Raw genomic sequence first — 24,477 nt, forward strand, 5'->3', positions numbered from 1 at the left:
GGGAGGCCAAGGCCAAAGAGAGTTTGTTTTGAGGCAGAGAATCCATGTGTACTTGTGACCCTAGAACGTGACTTTTCAGGTAGACCCCAGGACTCTGTTGGGAAACATCACATGTTGAAAAATTCATTTGGGCTATGTATGTCACCTTGGAAAAATTTTCTCTCTCTCTCTCTCTCTCTCTCTCTCACACACACACACACACACACACACACATCAAGGATTTAAAGTACACTAGAGGGCAAAATACTTCCTAGGCCGGCGCCGCGGCTCACTAGGCTAATCTTCCGCCTAGCGGCGCCGGCACACCGGGTTCTAGTCCCGGTCGGGGCGCCGGATTCTGTCCCGGTTGCCCCTCTTCCAGGCCAGCCCTCTGCTGTGGCCAGGGAGTGCAGTGGAGGATGGCCCAGGTGCTTGGGCCCTGCACCCCATGGGAGACCAGGAAAAGCACCTGGCTCCTGGCTCCTGCCATCGGATCAGCGCGGTGCGCCGGCTGCAGCGCGCCGGCCGCGGCAGCCATTGGAGGGTGAACCAACGGCAAAGGAAGACCTTTCTCTCTGTCTCTCTCTCTCACTGTCCACTCTGCCTGTCAAAAAAAAATAAAAAAAAATAAAAATAAAAAAAAAATTAAAAAAAAAAATACTTCCTAGCCCATACCTACCAAGCAGTTGTCCTGCCTCTATTAGACAGGATGCTAGTTATCTCACAAAGCAGTTTTTCCATTCTTCAAAGTTTTTATTGTTTAAAAGGGACAAAAAAATCTTTCTTTCCTTGTAGTCTGCCACTTTAATTTTGAGTTTCTGCCTTTCATGGTCACCTAAGACAGGTATAGTTTTCTTCTTCATTGATACAGATATCTTAGGGAGAAAGATGTCCAAATTAATGTGCTATGATGAACATACTCATTCAATAGATATAGAAACTGAAGAATAAGGAGATTAAGTTTGGAACACCCTGACTTAGAAGTAAGGCCAATGTGTTTCTAAGAATAATTCCCTATCCAGTGACATTCCTGTTAGTATTACGACAAGTTTATTAGCCCTGCATTTTCCTCTTGTAAGTGAAGATAGAGATTGACAGAAATCCTCAGAAGGGTAGATACTCTGCCCTAGAGAAGGTGAGTGGGCTATGAAAGAGTTTGTGCCAACTAAGCTGACCAGAAATCATCTTGACGTCAATTAGGAGATTCTCCCAGAAGAGTCTAAATGACTGGGTAGAGCCAAAACACACGTTTGGGACTGGGGAAGAGCATCTTCTCAGGAGGACTTTCCATAGCTTCCTAGCTGGGAGCAAGGACAATGTTATTCCTCTTCCTTCTGCCTCCTACTACCCTCCCCTTACAGTAAGGCCAAATATCCTAGAAAATCTTCCCAAACCACCAAGAGCTATGCAGGGGAAACACAGGGCCATGAAGCAGCTTCTAGGCTGGTGGCTCCTTGAAAACCAGACAAATCAGAGAAAGAGATACAGGTCTTCCTAGTCTGAAATCTTAAAATTGCAATAATTTTATCTGCTTAGAATATGGGTACAAGGCCAGCTAGCACTGGAGGCTGCAGCCTTTGAGAGGAGCTTATATGTCCTCAGCCCTGATGACTCCTCTCCTCCAAGTTTTCTACAAGACTTTAGTGCCATATTAATGAGTAAACATTACCTTTGCCTTTCTACCTTGACATGCAACATAGAGGCTGGGGGGCAGAGTGAAAACAATCATGGTCCATCGTGAAGCTGATCTAAGTGTTAATCAAAAGAACTTTAGCAAAGGAAAAAAGCATAAAGTTCAGGGCTTTGGTTCTGAACTGTACTGTTGAAATTGGAAATATGGTATACACTTCTATTTGTCTTCCTACTTCCCTTCATTTATAGTGACAGATTTGATAACTGGGAAATGATTGTCCATTTTTTAAGCTTCATTTTAAAAAGCATTTTCATTTTACTTGAGAGAGAAAGGTCTTCCACCAACTGGTTCATACCCCAAATGCCCACAACACCTGGAGTTGGAGGCAGCTGAAGCCAGGAGTCAAGAACTCAATCCAAATCTCCCATATGGGTAGTACGGATCTAAGTACCTGAGCCATCACTGCTACCTCCCAGGTGTGCATTAGCAGGAATGTGGATCAGAATTAGTGGCAGTTCTCAAACATAGCACCCTGATATGAGATCTAGATATCCCAAGAGGTATTTAACTGCTACACCAAACACCCACCTCACTCCCATGATTGCCCACTTAAAGACTATGTTTCCCATCCTCAGCAGCTAGGGTTGGTGATAGAGAGCTATCTCATGTTGTGTGGATGATAACAACACACTAGTAGTAGCAAGGCAACAAGGAACTTGGCTTTCTCACACTAGACTGCTTACACCAGAGTGATTATGAGGACAATTCATTGATATCTGGGATCTGTGAAATAGTAGCCAAATCTGTCATTTTAATTTAACTAAATCAGAAAAGTTTTGGCTGCTTTTGAACATATTGTTTTAAATCTTGGAAAACTTACTCCCTCATTCTGATATGGAAGTCAAATTATGTTATCCTATGCTTTGGACTAGCTGGATGATACTAAGTGGATTATTTCTTTCCTAGATTTTCACCTGAAGCAACTTTTCTCACTTAGGATTATGAGCTATTTCTGCTAGGCTGTGCTACTATTTTACTTCTCTGTTTCCTTTACTGGAGTAAATGCAGGTTGGAAAGAGGGAATTATTTGTCCTTTAATTATGCACACCATAGGCCCAGTATAGAGCTACATATGTTTTTCTGTATGTATGCTTAAATTCAGATTCACTGTCTGACGTTATTAGTCTAAGAAATGGGCTCTAGATGTCTTTAGAAATTAGCCAAGCAGTGGGTGGTAAAAGGAGTCAATGCAGACACTACAGACTCATAGACCCCATACCTGAAGATCAGTCAATTTTCTGGCCATCAAACGAGCTGTGATTGGCAACGAACAAATGCCTATTAGTGAATTTTGTTTGGACGTGGGGAAAGAGATCATAGTTGGTAATAAGCCCCTTGGTTCTCCTATCTGTGATGAACAAGGGCTATTTTGGTTCCTAAAAGTTCTGAATTGAGTGTATCTAATAAAGTGATATCTCTAAAACACTGACAAATTGGTAGTAGAAGAAAATAAAACAATTAAAAAAAACTGGAAACATAATCTTGAGAAAGCACAATCCATGCAGCTTTTGACCAAAAATCTCCCTAGGAAGCATAGAAGATACTACTAACCTTGTGCTACTTTTCCTCTTCCTCATTACATACCTCACTGGTGAAATTCTAAGTCAAGAGTGACCTTAATACACAGGAAAGACTCAGGTAATTGAGAGTGGTGGGTGGAATGGGGAATTTTCCTCTTTACCCTGGCTTTGGCCTTTTCTTTGCCTGTTTAGAATAGACTGTGTCGGCAGGCGCCACAGCTCACTAGGCTAATCCTCCGCCTGCGGTGCCGGCACCCCGGGTTCTAGTCCCGGTTGGGGCGCCGGATTCTGTCCTGGTTGCTCCTCTTCCAGTCCAGCTTTCTGCTGTGGCCCTGGAAGGCAGTGGACGATGGCCAAAGTGCTTGGGCCCTGCACCTGCATGGGAGACCAGGAGAAAGCACCTGGCTCCTGGCTCCGGATTGGTGCAGCGCGCCGGCTGTAGTGGCCATTTGGGGGGGTGAACCAATGGAAAAGGAAGACCTTTCTCTGTCTGTCTGTCTCTCTCTCTCTTTCTCTCACTGTCTAACTCTAACTGTCAAAAATAAAAAAAAGAATAGACTGTGTCAGACTGGACAGTCTGTGTCTGGACACTTCACTTGATATTGAAAGTATGTCTTGGAAACTAGGCCTAAGATATGCTGCCTAGATAGCAATATTCAATAACCTGGCAGAAGAGTTGAATGAACAAGAAGGAAAAATATGAGATTTCCTTGGCGTCATATAATTTTTATTCCAGCTCAGTGAGGTAGGTATCATGATACTCATTTTGAAGATGATGAAACTGAGACCCATGAGGCCAAAGTGATTTGCTTAAGATCACATTGCCTTGGGGGCTGGCATTGTGGTATAGCAGAATAAGCAGCCACCTGCAAGGCTGGCATCCCATATGAGCACAGGCTCTAGTCCTGGCTGTTCTACTTCCAATCCAGCTCCCTGCTAATGTGCATGGGAAATCAGTGGAAGTTCTTTGGCTCCTGTCAACATATAGGAGAAACATTCCCTTTATCTACCACACACATCCCTTTCCAGAGCATTACTACTGAGCAATGAAGCATAGGAAGGCATAATCTTAGAACTAAATAAGAACCCATTCTTATTCTGCTGTTGGATTAAGGCTAAAGAAAGAGGGAGAGTACCATTTTGTCAGCTCTTATTTCTCATGCACCCTAACACTTCATATTCCTGCATCAGAAGTCGAGTATGTAAGTGGCAGGTAAGCTAGGAAACTAGCAATGGCTGGAAGCTTTTCTGCTTGAAAATAATGCATAGACAAATAATCCAGAAAAGAGTACTGTCTTCTCAATGTGGCAAGGTAGGGAAGTCACATTGTCTTTGAACCACCCGATGACACTGGAGTAGGGGCATGATGAGGCAGACAGCCATAGCTGTGCTCAGAAACTGTTTGATGATATCATATGTCCAACATTTGAGGTGTTCTACAAGGAGTGGATAATGATTGGCCATCGAAGACAATGCAATCCTTTCTTCATAATCTATTTCATGTAGGGAAACAGGCACTGCAAAGGATTGTTGATTCTCCCTACATCAAAATAACATTTTCTCAATAAGAGGAGACCAATTGAAGGTATCTAGTAACAGAAAATGGCAGAGAAAAAGCATCAGATCTCTGAAAATTCTGTAAGCATATAGAGTTGATCATCAAATTCTAGGTGACCAAAATGAACTTCCAAAACCACTGCTTCTACATAACAAAGGTAGTTTCCATCAGACTCCTGCTTTGCACCTCTTTGCTAAAAACACTGATACAGGAACCCAAACAGAGCTATTGCATGTCCTAAATCCCAAAAACTTACCATTGACAATTAGTTGTATTGTGAGGTTTTTGTAGAGATCATGTTTGGTATTGCTCAGGGCAAAAGTATAGTTCCCAGCATGCTTTGAATTCACTTCCAAGATCGTGAGCTTGTACTTAAGAGGGTCAGGCTGGAAGGTATGATTTACAGGGAGTGGTTTTCCATCTTTGAACCTGTGAAGCATGCAGGAGGAATTATTAGTACAATACTTGCCTCTAGAACATTCAACCTCCTACTCTGGAGACACATCAGTGAAATCTCTCCCCCCCCAATAATGCCCTGGTGGAAACAGGACAGCCACACTGGAAGTAAAGATGGAACCTGCCCCTTCCTTTTTCCCAGTGGCCAAAACTCAGAAAATGCCACGCATTCATGCTTCCACTTCCTCACAACTCATCCATTCCTTTTCCCCTTATACTGATATTTTCCTCCATCTCATTATTTTAAAATCATCTTCTCCCAAGTTTATCAGTAATATCCTGTATACAAAGCCAATGCTCTTCTTTTGGCATTTATGAACTCAGATCTTCTAGGGTATTTGGCCTTAGCACTACCACTTTCACATTCCACCAAATTTGAAAAATGTAAAGGACTTCAGAACCATGGGTTTTGATTAGTACATATAATTGGATAAAGAAACCTGAGAATCTCTGCTATGTTTCCCAAATACATTCCTTGTTATATTTACAATGCAGTCAGCTTATTAAGGCCTACAGTATGTCTCACATGTTCTAATGCTATAACTTTCGGTACCTATAGTTATTTCTCTAGTCTTTCTCCATTACAAACCATTATATATGCATAAGGTCACATTAATCTTTCTAAAACTTAGCTTCACATACAATACTTCTGACTCTCGAAATTTGAATTCAGGCTATTAAAAAAAGCAATAAAGATAAACACAATAGCGGTCATTTATTTTATCTGATTCCCAAACCAATCATGTAATGTAAATGTCATCATTAAGATTTTATTGATAAGCCACTATGGAAGTCAGTCTGGAGATGCCTCAGAAACCTGAATATAACCCTACCATTCAACCCAGCCATCCCACTCCTTGGAATTTACCCAAAGGAAATTAAATTGGCAAACAAAAATGTTGTCTGCACATTAATGTTTATTGCAGCTCAATTCACAGTAGCTAAGACCTGGAACCAACCCAAATGCCCATCAACAGTAGTCTGGATAAAGAAATTATGGGACATGTACTCTATAGAATACTATACAGCATTCAAAAACAACGAAACCCAGTCATTTGCAACAAGATGGAGGAATTTGGAAAACATCATGCTGATAGAATTAAGCCAGTCCCAAAGGGACAAATATCATATGTTCTCCCTGATTGGCGACAACTAACTGACCACCAAAGGGGAAACTTGTTAAAGTGAAATGGACACTATGAGAAACAGTGACTTGATCAGCTCTTGTCCTGACGGTTGATGTACAATGTAATACTTTATCCATTGTAGTATTTTTTCTTTGTTCTAGTAACATTGGTTGAACTCTGTAATTAACACACAATTATTCTTAGGTGTTTAAATTTTAACTGAACAGTGATTCCTGTTAGGAATTTGGAAAACATTATGTTGAGTAAAATAAGCCAATCCCAAAGGGACAAATACCACTTATTCTCCTTGATAGGTGACAACTAACTGATCACCAAAAACGAAACCTGTTAAAGTGAAATGAACACTATGAGAAACGGTGACTTGATCAGCCCTCACCTTCACTGTTGATAAGCAACTTGATATGTTATCCCTCTTAGTATTTTTGTTTGTTTGTTCTACTTAATACTTTTGGTTGAATACTGTAATCAATACACAATTCTTCTTAAGTGCTGAAACTTAACTGAAAAGTGATTGCTGTTAAATATAAGAGTGGGAATAAGAGAGGGAAGAGATGTGCAATTCAGGACATGCTCAAGCTGACTTACCTCAAACGGTAGAGTTAGGAACATACCAGGGGATTCGAATTCAATCCCATCAAGGTGGCATGTACCAATGCCATCTCACTAGTCCCAGTGATCAATTTCTGTTCAAAATTGATCACAATGATAGGACTATGAACCAAAGGGATCACATAAACAAGAATAGTGTCTGCAAATACTAGCTGATAGAATCAAAAAGGGAGAGAATGATCCAACATGGGAAGTGAGATACACAGCAGACCCATAGAATGGCAAATGTCCTAAACAGCACTGTGGCCTCAGAATTAGCCCTAAAGGCATGTGGATCCGGCTGAAATGCCCATGAGAGTATTTCAGGCATGGAAAGCCAAGACACTCTGGGGGAAAAAAAAAACCCTACATGAAAGATCTCTGTGAGTGAGATCCCAGTGGAAAGAACGGGTCATCAAAGAAGGAGGTACCTTTCTCTGAAGGGAGGAGAGAACTTCCACTTTGACCATGGCCTTGTCTAAATATGATCAGAGTCAGTGAACTCAGGGGGCTTCCATAGCCTTGGCAGCTCATGACAAGAGCCTAGGGTGATTACTGATGCCATAAACAAGAGTGTCAATTTGTTAAGTCAACAACAGGAGTCACTGTGCACTTACTCCTCATGTAGGATCTTTGTCCTTAGTGTGCTGTACATTGAGATTTAATGCTATAACTAGTACTCAAACAGTATTTTTCACTTTATGTTTCTGTGTGGGAGCAAACTGTTGAAATCTTTACTTAATGCATGCTAAACTGATCTTCTGTATATAAAGAGAATCGAAAATGAATCTTGATGTGAATGGAAGGGGAGAGGGAGTGGATAAGGGGAGGGTTGCGGGTTGGAGGGACGTTATGGGGGGGAAGGCATTGTAATCCATATTCTGTACTTTGGAAATTTATATTCATTAAAGAAAGGTAAAAAAAAAAAGAAATAAATTCTGTCATATTTTTAAACCAAAAAAAAATTTATTGATGAATAAACCAAAACTTAAAGAGTTTAGCTGGTATGCCTGGTATTTTAAAGAATATGAATTGGAACACAGATCTGTCTGGTTCATAAGTCCATATTCTTTCCAACATACCACTTCTTACCCTGATGTTCAAGGAGCTCTACTAGGCTAGGTAAGATGATCTGTAAGATTCAAAATGTAACATTTTATAATTCAAGTGCAGGAAGGGGAGTGGATGTCACACAGGCACCAGCTGGGAGAGCAGGGACGCCCAGGGCTCCGAGTCCACACATCTGCGCTGGAAGGGGAGGTGAGCTCAGTAACCCGAGACATTGGAAGGGAAACGGCGGTCAGAATCTAGAGGGGAGAGGGAAAGTTCACCAGACTGACTACACGAGAAAAGGAAAAAAGGTGGGGGGGGGGTACTGGTACAGACAAGTTTCTCTCTCCCCCAACCTTGCAAAGGCCAGCAAGAGACAAAGAGCAGGCCACACTCTGGATTTAAATAACAACAGGGGAGAGATAAGGAACTGAGTCACTACAATTCAGTAGCCTAGGCAACCCAGTGGGAGTCCAGAGGAGAAACGGAGCCTGCACAGACTCTTTGGGTAGAAGCCAGAGATCGAAAGCTAAATACCATCCAGTCTGCACAGCCTTGCGGTGTGGTATTACTTACCTCCTGATTAAATAAATAAATAAATAAATAAAGACATATTTACCACGCATAACCTGAGGGTGTCACCTTTGCACACCCATAACCCGGAAGAACCAAGCAGAACTCTCAGGCCACACCCATCTCAAGCCTCCAAGGCTCCTCCAACAACAGACAGTCCACTTAACACAGACATAGTGTAAAATAAAAAAAAGTTTAAAAAAAAAAACAAATGCACAGTGACGAAAGAAGAATTAACTATGCCAAGCAACAAATACAAAAATCAAGGGAACAAGATCAACGATCACACTATGATGCCTCCAAATAAACAAAACACCCCAAGCCAAGATTATGAAGATGAAGAAATAGAAGAAATGCAAGATACGGATTTCAAAAAATTTATGATAAGAATATTTAGAAGTTTTCAAAAGCAAATCCTTGAACTACAGAAATCCTTATTGGACAGGATTGAAAATCTCTCCTGAAAACGAAATTTTAAGGAAGAATCAAAATGAAACTCAGAAACTAGTAGAACAGGAAAGTGTGATAGTGAAGAGAAATCAAAATGAAATGAAGAGCTCAATAGATCAAATGAAAAAAACATCAGAGTGTCTAAAAAACAGAGTCAGTGAAACAGAAGAGAGAATATCGGACTTAGAAGACAGAGAACAGGAAAACATACAGTCAAACCAAAGAAAAGAAGAGGAAATTAGAAATCTAAAAAATATGGTTGGGAATCTACAGGATACTATTTAAAAAACCAACATTCGAGTTCTAGGAGTTCCTGAAGGCATGGATAGAGAGAAAGGATCAGAAGGCCTTTTTAGTGAGATACTAGCAGAGAACTTTCCAGGTTTGGAGAAGGACAGAGACATCCTAATACAGGAAGCTCATAGAACCTCCAATAAACATGACAAAAGAGATCCTCACCAGGACACGCGGTAATTAAATTTACCACAGTGAAACATAAAGAAAAGATCCTAAAATGTGCAAGAGAGAAACAGATTATTCTTAGGATCTCCAAACAGACTCACAGCTGACTTCTCATAAGAAACCCTACAAGGTAGGAGGGAATAGCGAGATATAGCGCAGGTACTAAGAGAGAAAACTGCCAGCCCAGAATATTATATCCTGCAAAGCTCTCATTTCTTGAAGAAAGAAATAAAAGAAGCTATCATTTCTTAAAAAAAAATAGAAGAGGATACCAAAAAATGGAAAACTCTTCCATGCTCATGGATTGGAAGAATCAAAATCATCAAAATGTCCATTCTCCCAAAAGCAATTTATAGATTCAATGCAATACCAATAAAAATACCAAAGACATTCTTCTCAGGTCTAGAAAAAATGATGCTGCAATTCATATGGAGGCCCAAATGACCTCGAATAGCTAAAGCAAACTTGTACAACAAAAACAAAGCCGGAGGCATCACAATACCAGATTTCAGGACATACTATAGAGCAGTTGTAATCAAAACAGCATGGTACTGGTACAGAAACAGATGGATAGACCAATGGAACAGAATTGAAACACCAGAAATCAATCCAACTTATATTTGATCAAGCATCTAAAACCAATCCCTGGAGTAAGGACAGTCTATTCAATAAATGGTGCTGGGAAAATTGGATTTCCACGTGCAGCAGCATGAAGCAAGACCCCTACCTTACACCTTACACAAAAATCCACTCAACATGGATTAAACACCTAAATCTACGACCTGACACCATCAAGTTATTAGAAAACATTGGAGAAACCCTTCAATATATTGGCACAGGGAAAGAGTTTCTGGAAAAGACCCGGGAGGCACAGGCAGCCAAAGCCAAAATCAACTATTGGGATTGCATCAAATTGAGAAGTTTCTGTACTGCAAAAGAAACAGTCAGGAGAGTGAAGAGACAACCGACAGAATGGGAAAAAATATTTGCAAACTATGCAACAGATAAAGGGTTAATAACCAGAATCTACAAAGAGATCAAGAAACTGCACAACAACAAAACAAACAACCCACTTAAGAGATGGGCCAAGGACCTCAATAGACATTTTTCAAAAGAGGAAATCCAAATGGCCAACAGGCACATGAAAACATGTTCAAGATCACTAGCAGTCAGGGAAATGCAAATCAAAACCACAATGAGGTTTCACCTCACCCCGGTTAGAATGGCTCACATACATATATCTACCAACAACAGATGCTGGCGAGGATGTGGGGAAAAAGGGACACTAACTCACTGTTGGCAGGAATGCAAACTGATCAAGCCACTATGGAAGTCAGTCTGGAGATTCCTCAGAAACGTGAAGATAACCCTACCGTTCGACACAGCCATCCCACTCCTTGGAATTTACCCAAAGGAATTTAAATTGGCAAACAAAAAAGCAGTCTGCACCCTAATGTTTATTGCAGCACAATTCACAATAGCCAAGACCTGGAACCAACCTAAATGCCCATCAACGGTAGACTGGATAAAGAAATTATGGGATATGTACTCTTTAGAATACTATACCACAGTAAGAAACAATGAAATCCAGTCATTTGCAACAAAATGGAGGAATCTGGAACACATCATGCTGAGTGAAATAAGTCAGTCCCAAAGGGACAAATAACATATTTTCTCCCTGATCGGTGACAACTGACTAAATAACAAAAGGAAACCTGTTGAAGTGACATAGATACTAGGAGAAACGGTGACTTGATCAGCATAGTCCTGACTGTTAAAGAACAACTTAATACATTATCCCTCAAGTATTTTTTTGTCTGTTCTACTTAATATGACTGGTTTAATTCTGTAATTAATACACAGTTATTCTTAAGTGTTGAAATTTAACTGAAATGTGATCCCTGTTAAACATAAGAGTGGGAATAAGAGAGGGAAGAGATGTACAATTTGGGACATGCTCAAGCTGACTTGCCCCAAACGGTAGAGTTAGAAACATACCAGGGGACTCCAATTCAATCCCATCAAGGTGCCATGTACCAATGCCATCTCACTAGTCCCAGTGATCAATTTCTGTTCACAATTGATCATAATGCAAGGACTAAGAGTCAAAGGGATCACATAAACAAGTCTAGTACCTGCTAATACTAACCGGTAGAATAAATAAAGGGGAGAGTGATCCAACATGGGAAGTGAGATACACAGCAGACTCATATTATGGCAGATGTCCTAAACAGCACTCTGGCCTCAGAATCAGCCCTAAAGACATGCGGATCCGGCTAAAAAGCCCATGAGAGTATTTCAGGCATGGAAAGCCAAGACACTCTGGCAAAAAAAAAAAAAAAAAAAAAAAAAAAAACTAAATGACAGATCTGTGTGAGTGAGATCCCAGTGGAAAGAACAGGTCTTCAAAGAAGGAGGTGCCTTTCTCTGAAGGGAGGAGAGAACCTCCACTTTGACTATGACCTTGTCTAAACAAGATAAGAGTCGGTGAACTCAAAAGGATTCCATAGCCTTGGAAACTCATGACTGGAGCATATGGAGATTGCTGATGCCATAAACAGGAGTGTCAATTTGTAAAGTCAACAACAGGTGTCACTGTGCACTTACTCCTCATGTAGGATCTCTGTCCTTAATGTGCTGTACATTGAGATTTGATGCTATAATGAGTACTCAAACAGCATATTTCATTTTGTGTTTCTATGGGGGTGCAAACTGTTGAAAGCTTTACTTAATGTATACTAAACTGATCTTCTGTAAAAAAAAAAGAAATTATCAATTCCCAACTTGACTCTCACAGGGATTAAACATGACAATAAGTCTGATCTGATTTCATCATCATTTAAAAAATCATCTATTATTTTTCACTTTATGTTTCTGTGGGAGAGCAAACTGTTGAAATCTTGTTTAATGTATGCTAAATTACTCTTCTGTATATAAAGAGAATCAAAAATGAATCTTGATGTGAATGGAAGGGGAGAGGGAGTGGGAAAGGGGAGGGTTGCGGGTCGGAGGGATGTTATGGGGGGAAGCCATTGTAATCCATAAGCCATACTTTGGAAATTTATATTCATTAAATAAAAGTTAAAAAAATAAAAATAAAAACTATGTATGTAAAAAAAATAATAATTCAATTGACTACCTTCCAGCGAATTCCTTCCTCTTCTTTCAGAGTGTAAAACTCAGAAAGCAGCAAGATGGCGGAATAGGAAGGGAGCACCCTGATAGTCCGGGAAGAGACAGTTTAATAAAAGTGGAGACACTGCAGGTTCAAGGAATAGAAGGGGAAGAAACAGCAGAGGAAACTCTTCCAGAACTAGTGATTCACGGTGGACCTGCGTGGAGAGCGTGGGAGCCCATAGCTCGGGACACCATTGGCAGAATCAACATACCAGCACTGGAACGTGAGGTGATCCGAAGCTCAATAGCATGAGACACAGGCAGGAAAGCAGAAAGAGGAGACTAGAGGGAACAAGGCTTGAAACCCCATGGGGAAAAGTTCACCAGGCTAACTAGAAGAGAGAGGAAAAAAAAAAGTGACCGGTATGGACACGAGTTTCTCTCTCTATGCTCACCTCTCAAAGGAGAGCAAGACAAACAGCAGGCGCCATTTTGGACATACGTCATAAGCGGTGCAACTTCAGGGCTGCACCCGCCCTCAGCCTAGCAAAAAACCTGACTCTGGGGGGAGGGGTAAAATAACAGGAATTTAGGACCTAGTGAATGTGTGGTGCTAATGAACTGAGACTGTGAAAAAAGAGACGGTGTGGGAGAGATCTCACGGAATTCACATGAGTATTCTCCAGAGACACTACAATTCGGTAACCCTGGCAACCCAGTGGGAGACTGCAGGAGAATTTGAGCCCACACTGAGGACAGAAGATTCCTTGTGTGGTCCTTGGGAAAGAGCTTCCGATCTCTGGCTCCTGTGGGTATATCATAGGCCTGCTAACTACCTTCAATTCCTCTCAGCTGTGCAGAATTACTTCCCTACTGAATCAAAAAAAAAAAAAAAAGAAAGGGAGAGATTTACCACGCCTAACCTGGGAGTGTCACCTTTGGCACACCCTTAACCCTAAGGAACCAAACAGAGACCAAATCAAGTCTCTAAGGCTCCATCAAAAGCAGACAATCCACTTAATACAGTCATAGTGACTGTAAGAAAAAACACCACAGTGAGGGAAGAAGAATCCAAAGAATATGTCCAAAATGCCAAGCAACAAATGCAGAAACCAAGGAAACAAGAACAATGAAGATATTACAACACCCCCAAATGAACAAGACACCCCAAGCCAAGATTATGAAGATGATGAGATGGAAGAAATGCAAGACACCAATTTCAAAAAATTTATGATAAGAACATTTAGAAGTTTCAAAAAAAAAAAAAAAGCTTGAGCTACGGAATTCCTTACTGGACAGGATAGAAACTCTCATTCATGAAAATGAAATCTTAAGGAGGAATCAAAATGAAACGAGAAACTAGTAGAACAGGAAAGTTTGATAGTGAAGAGAAATCAAAATGAAATGAAGAGCTCAATAGATCAAATGACAAACACATTAGAGAGCCTTAAAAACAGAGTCAGTGAAACAGAAGAGAGAATATCGGACGTAGAAGACACAGCATAGGAAAGGATACAGTCAAACCAAAGAAAAGAGGAAATTAGAAATCTAAAAAATATTGTTACAAATCTACAGGATGCTATTGAAAAAACCAACATTCGAGTTCTAGGAGTTCCTGAAGACATAGAGAGAGAGAGAGAGAAAGGATTAGAAGGCCTTTTTTGTGAGATATTTGCAGAGAACTTCCCGGGTTTGGAGAAGAACAGAGACATCCTAGTTCAGGAAGCAAATAGAACCACTAGTAAACATGACCAAAAGAGATCCTCACCACGTCATGTTTTAATCAAACTCACCACAGTGAAACATAAGGAAAAGACTCTAAAATGTGCAAGAGAGAAACGTCAGATTACTCTCAGAGGATCTCCAATAACACTCACAGCTGACTTCTCATCAGAAACCCTACAGGCTACAAGTGAATGGTGAGACATAGCCCAGGTACTAAGAGAGAAAAACTGCCAGCCCAGAATATTGTATCGTGCAAAGCTCTCATGTGTGAATGAAGGTGAAATAAAGACCTTTCACAACAAACAGAAATTGAAAGAATTTGTCACCACTCGTCCAGCCCTGCAAAAGATGCTTAAAGATCTGTTACACACAGAAACACAAAAACACGGTCATCAATGTGAAAGAAGGTAAACGAAGGAAACCTCACAGCAAAAGATCACAGGGAATTCAAAGCATATATTAGAACTTCTCTTTGGGAAATGGCAGGGCAAAGCTACTACTTATCAATAGTCACATTGAACGTTAATGGCCTGAACTGTCCAGTTAAAAGACAGCGTTCGGCTGATTGGGTTAAGGAACAAAACCCAACTGTCTGCTGCTTACAAGAAACGCATCTTTCCAGCAAAGATGCATACAGACTGAAAGTAAAAGGCTGGAAAAAGATATTCCATGCCAACAGAAATTAAAAAAGAGTGGGTGTAGCCATCTTAATATCCGACAACATGAACTTTAACACAAACACTGTTAAGAGAGACAAAGAGGGGCACTATATAATGATTAAGGGATCAATTCAACAGGAAGATATAACAATTATCAATATATAGGCACCTAATTACAGGGCACCGGTTTATTTAAAAGATTTGTTAAGGGACTTAAAGGGAGACTTAGACTCCAATACATTGGTACTGGGGGAATTCAATACTCCACTCTCACAAATAGACAGATCAACAAGACAGAAGATCAACAAGGAAACAGTAGATTTAAACAACACTATAGCCCCAATGGATCTAACAGATATCTACAGAACTTTTCATCCTACACGTAAAGAATTTACATTCTTCTCAGCAGTACATGGAACCTACTCCAGGACTGACCACATACTAGCCATAAAGCAAGTCTCAGCAAATTCAGAAGAATTAGAATCATACGATACAACTTCTCAGACCATAGAGGAATGAAGTTGGATATTAGCAACTCAGGAATCCCTAGAGCATATGCAAACACATGGAGATTGAACAACATGCTCCTGAATGAACAATGGATCCTAGAAGAAATCAAAAGAGAAATCAAAAACTTTCTGGAAGTAAATGAGGATAACAGCACAACATACCAAAACTTATGGGATACATCAAAAGCATTGTTAAGAGGAAAGTTTATAGCAACAGGTGCCTACATCAAGAAATTGGAAAGGCACCAAATAAATGAGCTTTCAATTCATCTCAAGGATCTAGAAAATCTGCAGCAAACCAGACCCAAATCTAGTAGGAGAAGAGAAATAATTAAAATCAGAGAAGAAATCAACAAGATTGAATCAAGAAAAACATTACAAAAAATCAGTGAAATAAGGAGCTGGTATTTTGAAAAAATAAACAAAATTCACAAGCCATTGACCCAACTAACTAAAAAAAGAAGAGAAAAGACCCAAATCAATAAAATCAGAGATGAAAAAGGAAACGTAACAACAGAAACCACAGAAATAAGAATCATCAGAAATTACTACAAGGACTTGTATGCCAGCAAACAGGGAAACCTATCAGAAATGGATAGATTCCTAGACACAAGCTACCTACCTAAATTGAACCAGGAAGACATAGAAAACCTAAACAGACCCATAACTGAGGCAGAAATTGAAACAGTAATAAAGGCCCTCCCAACAAAGAAAAGCCCAGGACCAGATGGATTCACTGCTGAATTCTACCAGACATTTAAAGAAGAACTGACTCCAATTCTTCTCAAACGATTCAGAACAATCCAAACAGAGGGAATCCTCCCAAATTCTTTCGATGAAGCCAGCATCACCTTAATTCCTAAGCCGGATAAAGATGCAGCATTGAAAGAGAATTACAGACCAATATCCCTGATGAACATAGATGCAAAAATCCTCAATAAAATTCTCGCCAATAGAATGCAACAACACATCAGAAAGATCATCCACCCAGACCAAGTGGGATTTATCCTAGGTATGCAGAGATGGTTCAATGTTCGCAAAACAATCAATGTGATACACCACATTAACAGATTACAGAAGAAAAACCATATGATTATCTCAATAGACACAGAGAAAGCATTTGATAAAATACAACACCCTTTCATGATGAAAACTCTAAGCAAACTAGGTATGGAAGCAACTTTCCTCAATACAATCAAAGCAATTTATGAAAAACCCACGGCCAACATCCTATTGAAAGGGGAAAAGTTGGAATCATTTCCACTGAGATCTGGTACCAGACAGGGATGCCCACTCTCACCACTGCTATTCAATATACTTCTGGATGTCTTAGCCAGAGCTATTAGGCAAGAATAAGAAATTAAAGGGATACAAATTGGGAAGGAAGAACTCAAACTATCCCTCTTTGCAGATGATATGATTCTTTATTTAGGGGACCCAAAGAACTCTACTAAGAGACTATTGGAACTCATAGAAGAGTTTGGCACAGTAGTAGGATATAAAATCAATGCACAAATATCAACAGCCTTTGTATACACAAGCAATGCCATGGCTGAGAAAGAACTTCTAAGATCAATCCCATTCACAATAGCTACAGAAACAATCAAATACCTTGGAATCAACTTAACCAAGGAGATTAAAGATCTCTACAATGAAAATTACAAAACCTTAAAGAAACAAATAGAAGAGGATACCAAAAAATGGAAAAATCTCCCATGATCATGTATTGGAAGAATCAATATCAACAAAATGTCCATTCTCCCAAAAGCAATTTATAGATTCAATGCAATACCACTCAAAATACCGAAGACATTCTTCTCAGATATGGAAAAAATGATGCGGAAATTCATATGGAGACACAGGAAAACTCCAATAGCTAAAGCAATCCTGTAAGAAAAAAAATAAAGCCGGGGGCATGACAATACCAACTTTCAGGACATACTACAGGGCAGTTATCAAAACCACATGGTACTGGTACAGAAACAGATGGATAGACTAACGGAACAGAATAGAAACACCAGAAATCAATCCAAACATCTACAGCCAACTTATATTTGATCAAGTATCCAAAACCAATCCCTGGAGTAAGGACAGTCCATTCAATAAATGGTGCTGGGAAAACTGGATTTCCACATGCAGAAGCATGAGCAAGACCCGTACATTTCACCTTACACAAAAATTCACTCAACGTGGATTAAAGACTTAAATCTACGACCTGACACCATCAAATTATTAGAGAACATTGAAGAAACCCTGCAAGATATAGGTACCGGCAAAGACTTCATGGAAAAGACCCCGGAAGCACAGGCAGTCGGAGCAAAAATTAACATTTGGGATTGCATCAAATTGAGAAGTTTCTGTACTGCAAAAGAAACAGTCAGGAAAGTGAAGAGGCAACCAACAGAATGGGAAAAATATTTGCAAACTACGCAACAGATAAAGGGTTGATAACCAGAATTCACAAAGAGATCAAGAAACTCCACATCAAAACAAACAACCCACTTAAGAGATGGGCCAAGGACCTCAATAGACATTTTTCAGAAGAGGAAATCCAAATGGCCAACAGGCACATGAAAAAATGTTCAAGATCAATAGCAATCAGGAATGCAAATCAAAACCACAATGAGGATTCACCTCACCCCAGTTAGAATGGCTCACATTCAGAAATCTACCAACAACAGATGCTGGCGAGGATGTGGGGAAAAAGGGACACTAACCCACTGTTGGCAGGAATGCAAACTGGTTAAGCCACTATGGAAGTCAGTCTGGAGATTCCTCAGAAACCTGAAGATAACCCTACCGTTCGACCCAGCCATCCCACTCCTTGGAATTTACCCAAAGGAAATGAAATTGGCAAACAAACAAGCGGTCTGCACCCTAATGTTTATTGCAGCTCAATTCACAATAGCTAAGACCTGGAACCAACCCAAATGCCCATCAACAGTAGACTGGATAAAGAAATTATGGGACATGTACTCTACAGAATACTATACAGCATTCAAAAACAATGAAATCTGGTCATTTGTAACAAGATGGAGGAATCTGGAAAAAATTATGCTGAGTGAATTAAGCCAATCCCAAAGGGACAAATATCTTATGTTCTCCCTGATCGGCGACAACTAACTGAGCACCATAGGGGAAATCTGTTGAGGTAAAATGGACACTATGAGAAATAGTGACTTGAACAGCCCTTTTCCTGACTGTTGACGTACAATTTAATACTTTATTTCTTTTAGTATTTTTTTTCTTGTTCTCGTACTATTGGTTGAACTCTGTAATTAACACACAATTATTCTTAGGTGTTTAAATGTAACTGAAAGTGATCCCTGTTAAACATAAGAGTGGGAATAAGAGAGGGAGGAGATGTACCATTTGGGACATGCTCAAGCTGACTTGCCCCAAATGGTAGAGTTAGAAACATACCAGGGGACTCCAATTCAATCCCATCAGGGTTGCATGTACCAATGCCTTCTCACTAGTCCAAGTGATCAATTTCAGTTCACAACTGATCACACTGATAGGCCTAAGAGTCAAAGGGATCACACAAGCAGGACTAGTATCTGTAATACTAACTGATAGAATCAAAAAGGGAGAGAACAATCCATCATGGGAAGTGGGATACACAGTAAACTCATAGAATGGCAGATGTCCTAAACAGCACTGTGGCCTCAGAATCAGCCCTTAAGGCATTCGGATATGGCTGAAGATCTCATGAGAGTATTTTAGGCATGGAAAGCCAAGACACTCTGGAAAAAAAAAAAGAAAAAGAAGACCTGAATGAAAGATCTCTGCAAGTGAGATCCCAGTGGAAAGAACAGGGCCATCAAAGAAGGAGGTACCTTTCTCTGAAGGGAAGAGAGAACTTCTACTTTGACTAGACCCTGTCAGAATAAGATCGAAGTCTGCGAACTCAAAAGGCTTCAATAGCCTTGGCAGCTCATGACTAGAGCCTAGGGAGATTACTGACGCCATACACAAGAGTGTCAAATTGTTAAGTCAACAACAGGAGTCACTGTGTGCTTACTTCTCATGTGGGATCTGTCCTTAATGTGATGTCCAATGTGAAGTAATGCTATAACTAGTAATGAAACAGTATTTTACACTTTGTGTTTCTATGTGGATTCAAACTGATGAAATCTTTACTGAATATATGCTGAATTGATCTTCTGTATATAAAGATAATTGAAAATGAATCTTGATGTTAATGGAAGGGGAGAGGGAGTGCGAGATGGGAGGGGTGCAAGTGGGAGGGAAGTTTTGCGGGGGGGAAAACCATTGTAATCCATAAATTGCACTTTGGAAATTAATATTTACCAAATAAAAGTTAAAAAAAACTCACTTTTACTAAACACAGAATGGATGGAGAGAGGAAGGAGGAAAAGATGTAAAAACATTTGGAAGGAGATAAAACACTAGTTTCCAAGGTTCTGAGTGCCCTAAGAATAAGGATAGGGTCAGAATATTTTACTGAGCATATAATGCCTAGCCCAGAGTCTGCTAAAAGGGTGTATTGAAGGAGTGGATCTTTAGGTTTTGGGTTAACAGAATCACAAACAGAAAAATCCAGGAAAGAAGGTCCACTTACCAGGTCACACTGGGGCGAGGGAAAGCATCCACCCTTATTCCCATTTTGAGCACACTTTGTCCAGCTGTCACCTCATAAATGCGGCTTCTCTTGTAGCTCACATTGAGGAATGGTTTCTCTGGAAGTGGAGAAATGAAGAAGTTAAAACTGAATGCCAATTTCGTTCACCCTTCTTATCAGCAATAATGGACTTCCAAGACCCAATGACAAAAAAAAATATTGATCATCAATATGAAATTGGGAGGGGTGGTGCTGTCAGCATTTTAAGAGGAACAACATTTTGTTGTGCAGTGCTGTCCTGAATCTGAATGTTTATAATTCTCATTCTATCCTATGAATGCTGCTTGTGATCCTCAATAGTTTTGACTAAGAAAACATGTCCTCATACATTTTCAATGCCTCCAATAAGTAGTACTACCCCATGAGTTGAGAAAAAATTTAATCATACGGGTCTTATTTCTTGCAGGGATTATTTAGTCACAAGTAAGTTATGTAGTTCTGACCAATATAGAAATATGAGAAGTAAGCTCGGAGTCTTCTAGGACAAGTTTTGCAAAACCTTAGAAAGGAGCATTTTCCTCTCTTTTCCCTGCCCCTGGAAGTTATCGTTGGCATATGGTTTCTAAGACTGTGGCAACATGCCGAGTATTTTTAAGATACTGAGAATGGCAGAGTAAATAATGGAAGACACTTGGCTTCTAGAAGATATTGATTATCAATATTCACTGAATCAAAAAACCATGGAACGGTACACCTCTGAACACTGTGTTATATGTCCTCACAGTTTAAGCTACGTTTAGTCAGGTTGCTTGCAGCTGATGTGGTACAATTAAAACTGGCTACAAGGAACCCAGGAGCTGTTACCTTATAATCAAGGTGCAGAAGTTTGAATGGAGCCACAAGTGGTAAAACGTCTTACTAAAAAATAAAACCCTGTGTGTGTGTGTGTGTGTGTGTGTATGTTTATAAGTAAAGAGCTCATGACCACAGAGCAAATAGGCAAAATGGGGTTCACTTAATAATTCTATTAGTCAATTCATGATAACACTGTCATGGGAAAACAAGCAAGAGGCATCTTCAAACATATATATTATAAATTAGAAAATTGAAGCACAGGGAGGTGAAGTAAGTTGTCCAAGACAACACAGCAAACTAGCAAAAAGATTCAAGATTATTTAATCTTTACTTGGAACAAAATACTGATGGGCTACCTCACTCTAAGTTCCTAAGACATACAACTATAGCCATCCAACAACATGAAAAAGCATGTAATTAAATCACAACATTCTCTAGCATGCAATCCTTGTGTCAGGGTGAAGGAACAGAAAAAGAAACCTCGAAAATCTACAAGACTTTCTGATTCAATTTCTGAAATATTGTGACTGTGAGCCACAGAAACCACAACACTGAGAGAGAAAATACAGGTACGACTGAAAAATTCACTATTTACAAGAGGAGAAAAGTGAGTAGTTCAGAAATGAAAAGTTTACGTACTGTACACTGTGATGGTCACATTGGCTTGCAGGGTAGTGTTGGTTTTTTCCCTGCAAATGTACAAACCCTTGTCTTCCATGGTTACATTCCAGATGGTCAAGTTGCTATAGCTTTTGTATACTGAGGACCCTCTATACAAGTTCCTTTTAACTTCGCAACACCTAGGTGTTACCTTAGACTGTGGGTGGGAAAAGAAAATAGAATTTTTTCCACTTTTTCTTTTAATCTATTATGCAATTCTAAATGAACTTTTTATTTCCTAACAAAAAATTTAGAAAACTTTTTTTAATAAATATAAATTTCAAAAGTACAACTTTTGGGATTATAGAGGTTTTTCCCCCCATAACCACCCTCCCACCCGCAAACCATCCTATCTCCTACTCCTTCTCCCATCCCAAACAGAATTTGAAGCAATATGAAGGGTTCCCAAATGCCCAACACCCAGTTTCCCTATTATTAATATAACATGTTAGTATGAAATATTTGTCACAATTAATGAACCACACCCAGCTTCCCCTATTTATTTTTGTCCAAACTCCCTCCATCCCTCTCAAACACTCCCAGCTAATCACCATTCTTTGTTCATATTGAAAACAGACTTAATTGAGATGATTGAGCATACAGATACAGAAAATGTCAGAGGGCTCTACAAGGTAGCCAAAGAAATCCATATGAGAAGCTGGCAAGTACAGCTACTAAATCTCATATGTAACTAATGCACCATGATATGGTAGAGTAAAAATGTCAATCTTCCACAAGACTGGCTTCCTAAAATGAGGAAGCTGCTTGTTATTTTCATCTGCTACTACTTAGCCTGGTTCTTTAACAAAGCTAGAGACTGAGTGGGAACAGCAGAGAGAAGATATAGGGAGACTTTCTTTTAATATTTGGAATAAGGTGAATCTCCTTACATCTTGCCGGTTGAATACCCAGTCCAGTTTGATTCGTCCATTGAATGTGGTCTCTGCAACACACTGAAGGAAAAGGGTGTCTCCCATGAGAAGTCTCTGGTGGTTGTATCTGATAGAAATATTTTCTTTCTTGGTTTCTGGAAAATAGAGCAGATGCCACAAGGATATTAAGAAAGCAAGAACCAAAAGTCTTCATATGGAATGCTCAAATCCTCCATGCCTTTCCTAGATGAAAAATGTAGATGCAAGACCAAACCAGATGGCCCCACAGTTTGGAACACACTAGGTAAGATGTTACATAAACCATCAAAGGATTTTGTGGTGCTAACAAGGGCATTTTAGTGAACAGAGTATTGTAATTCTTGGGAAATCTTGTCCCCAGATTAACCACATCTCCATCAGGAAAGTTTTCCTTCTACTGACCTAAAGTTACCAAGCCCTTCTGTGACTAATTCTGCCACCTTTCTATATTATCTGAGAAAGGGGTCATCCATGAGATAGAGGACCATACCCACTTCATTATAAGGGCAGTAATAACCCAAGCTCCAAGGAATCTATTATTTATGCAAGGACAAGCCTATAAAAACTGTACATTAAATGTTAAAAACTGCCGCCAAGGAAAATCTGATTTTTATGGTCAACTGAGAAAGTAGGATAGCAGAGGTTAGGCTGGGCTTTCTACACTCACATAAATATAGTTTTTAAAAATAAAAGCCCAGGGGCCGGTCCTGTGGCATAGCGGGTTAAGCCACCACCTGCGATGCTGGGATCCCGTGAGGCCACCGGTTCTAATCCTGGCTGCTCTACTTCAAATCCAGCTCTCTGCTATAGCCTAGGAAAGCAGTGGAAGATGGCCCAACTCCTTGGGCCCCTGCACCCACATGGGAGACCTGGAGGAAGCTCCTGGCTTCAGATAAACGCAGTTCTAGCTATTAGCGCAGTTGGAGAGTGAACCAGTGGATGGAAGACCTCTCTCCTCCCTCTCTCTCTCTCTCTCTCTCTCTCTCTCTGCCTCTCCTTCTCTCTGTAACTCTGACTTTCAAATAAATCAATAAATCTAAAAAAATAAAATTCTGGGATCATTAAGTAGTAATAATTATTGACAAGAATGTAGCTGGAGGAAGGTTTGTCAAATAGGAAAGGATCCTCCAAGGCAGCAGGATCTTGTTTCCTAACCTAGATGCACAAATCACATACCAAAACGCTGTGGAAGATAGAGCGACTTGTAGATCTTCCCATTGACTTCAGCAGTACACTGGAGAATAGTACTATAGAAGTGGTAAGAGGGGTGGCTCACAGTGAAGCCTTTCCTGGGATCCCACTTCAAGCCTGCATAGGTGAATGTGACAGGGTGCAACTGTGGATCAAAGAAAGGAAGACATAGAAAAGCATTAATAAGTGTAAAGGTATAACCGTTGTTCAGGGTCATTCACAAGCCATCTGTCTTGAACCCACAGGAGAAGAGAAGACTGTTCTGTCCTCCAACTGTCCTGCCCAGGCTTCCTCAGGACTGCATATATGCTGGTTAATATAGCCTTTGTTTTCTTTTTCTTTTTGTTTTAATTTTTAATTAGGTTTTAACAGATTCAGTGTGATTTGTAGATACAATTAGAAGAACATAATGATTTTCCTTCCTCCCTCCCTCCCTTCCCTTCTTCTTAGAGAACAAACATGATTCTGGGCACAGAGTAGGTAGTAAGCAAATTCTCATTATACTAGTAAACATTTCAGAGTTTACTATATGTCAGGAACTGTGTTAGCTCATATCACCCTCACAACAACTCTATAAGGTAAGTATTATTATTAATGCCTATATATAGAGAGAGATTATATATATATATATATATATATATATATATATAAAGAGAGAGAGAATCTTGCCCAACTATTGCTATTGAATATCAGGGTTTAGATGCCTTCCAGTTAGAGAAGTTTAGAGCCAAAATGCTGAAAGCTAAGTAAGATGAATTGAGCCTCCTTCATAAGATATATGAGGGAAC

The 24,477-nt window shown here is 39.8% G+C and overlaps 1 protein-coding gene across 6 annotated transcripts in view; it reads right to left on the bottom strand.

The window, feature by feature from the left end:
- LOC100358984 (vascular endothelial growth factor receptor kdr-like) overlaps nt 1-24,477 on the bottom strand; it is a 291,681-nt gene that overhangs the window by 161,557 nt on the left and 105,647 nt on the right. For all 6 annotated transcript variants that reach the window (XM_051827734.2, XM_051827731.2, XM_070067438.1 and 3 more), the window contains exons 6-10: nt 23,675-23,834; nt 22,478-22,614; nt 21,567-21,744; nt 20,073-20,190; nt 5,007-5,179 (exon numbers count right to left, since the gene is read on the bottom strand). In XM_051827734.2, coding sequence (XP_051683694.2) covers nt 5,007-5,179; nt 20,073-20,190; nt 21,567-21,744; nt 22,478-22,614; nt 23,675-23,834 — 766 coding nt within the window. The remainder of the gene's footprint in view (nt 1-5,006; nt 5,180-20,072; nt 20,191-21,566; nt 21,745-22,477; nt 22,615-23,674; nt 23,835-24,477) is intronic.

This window comes from Oryctolagus cuniculus, chromosome X, assembly GCF_964237555.1.
Source record: "Oryctolagus cuniculus chromosome X, mOryCun1.1, whole genome shotgun sequence".
Classification (NCBI taxonomy): Eukaryota; Metazoa; Chordata; class Mammalia; order Lagomorpha; family Leporidae; genus Oryctolagus; species Oryctolagus cuniculus.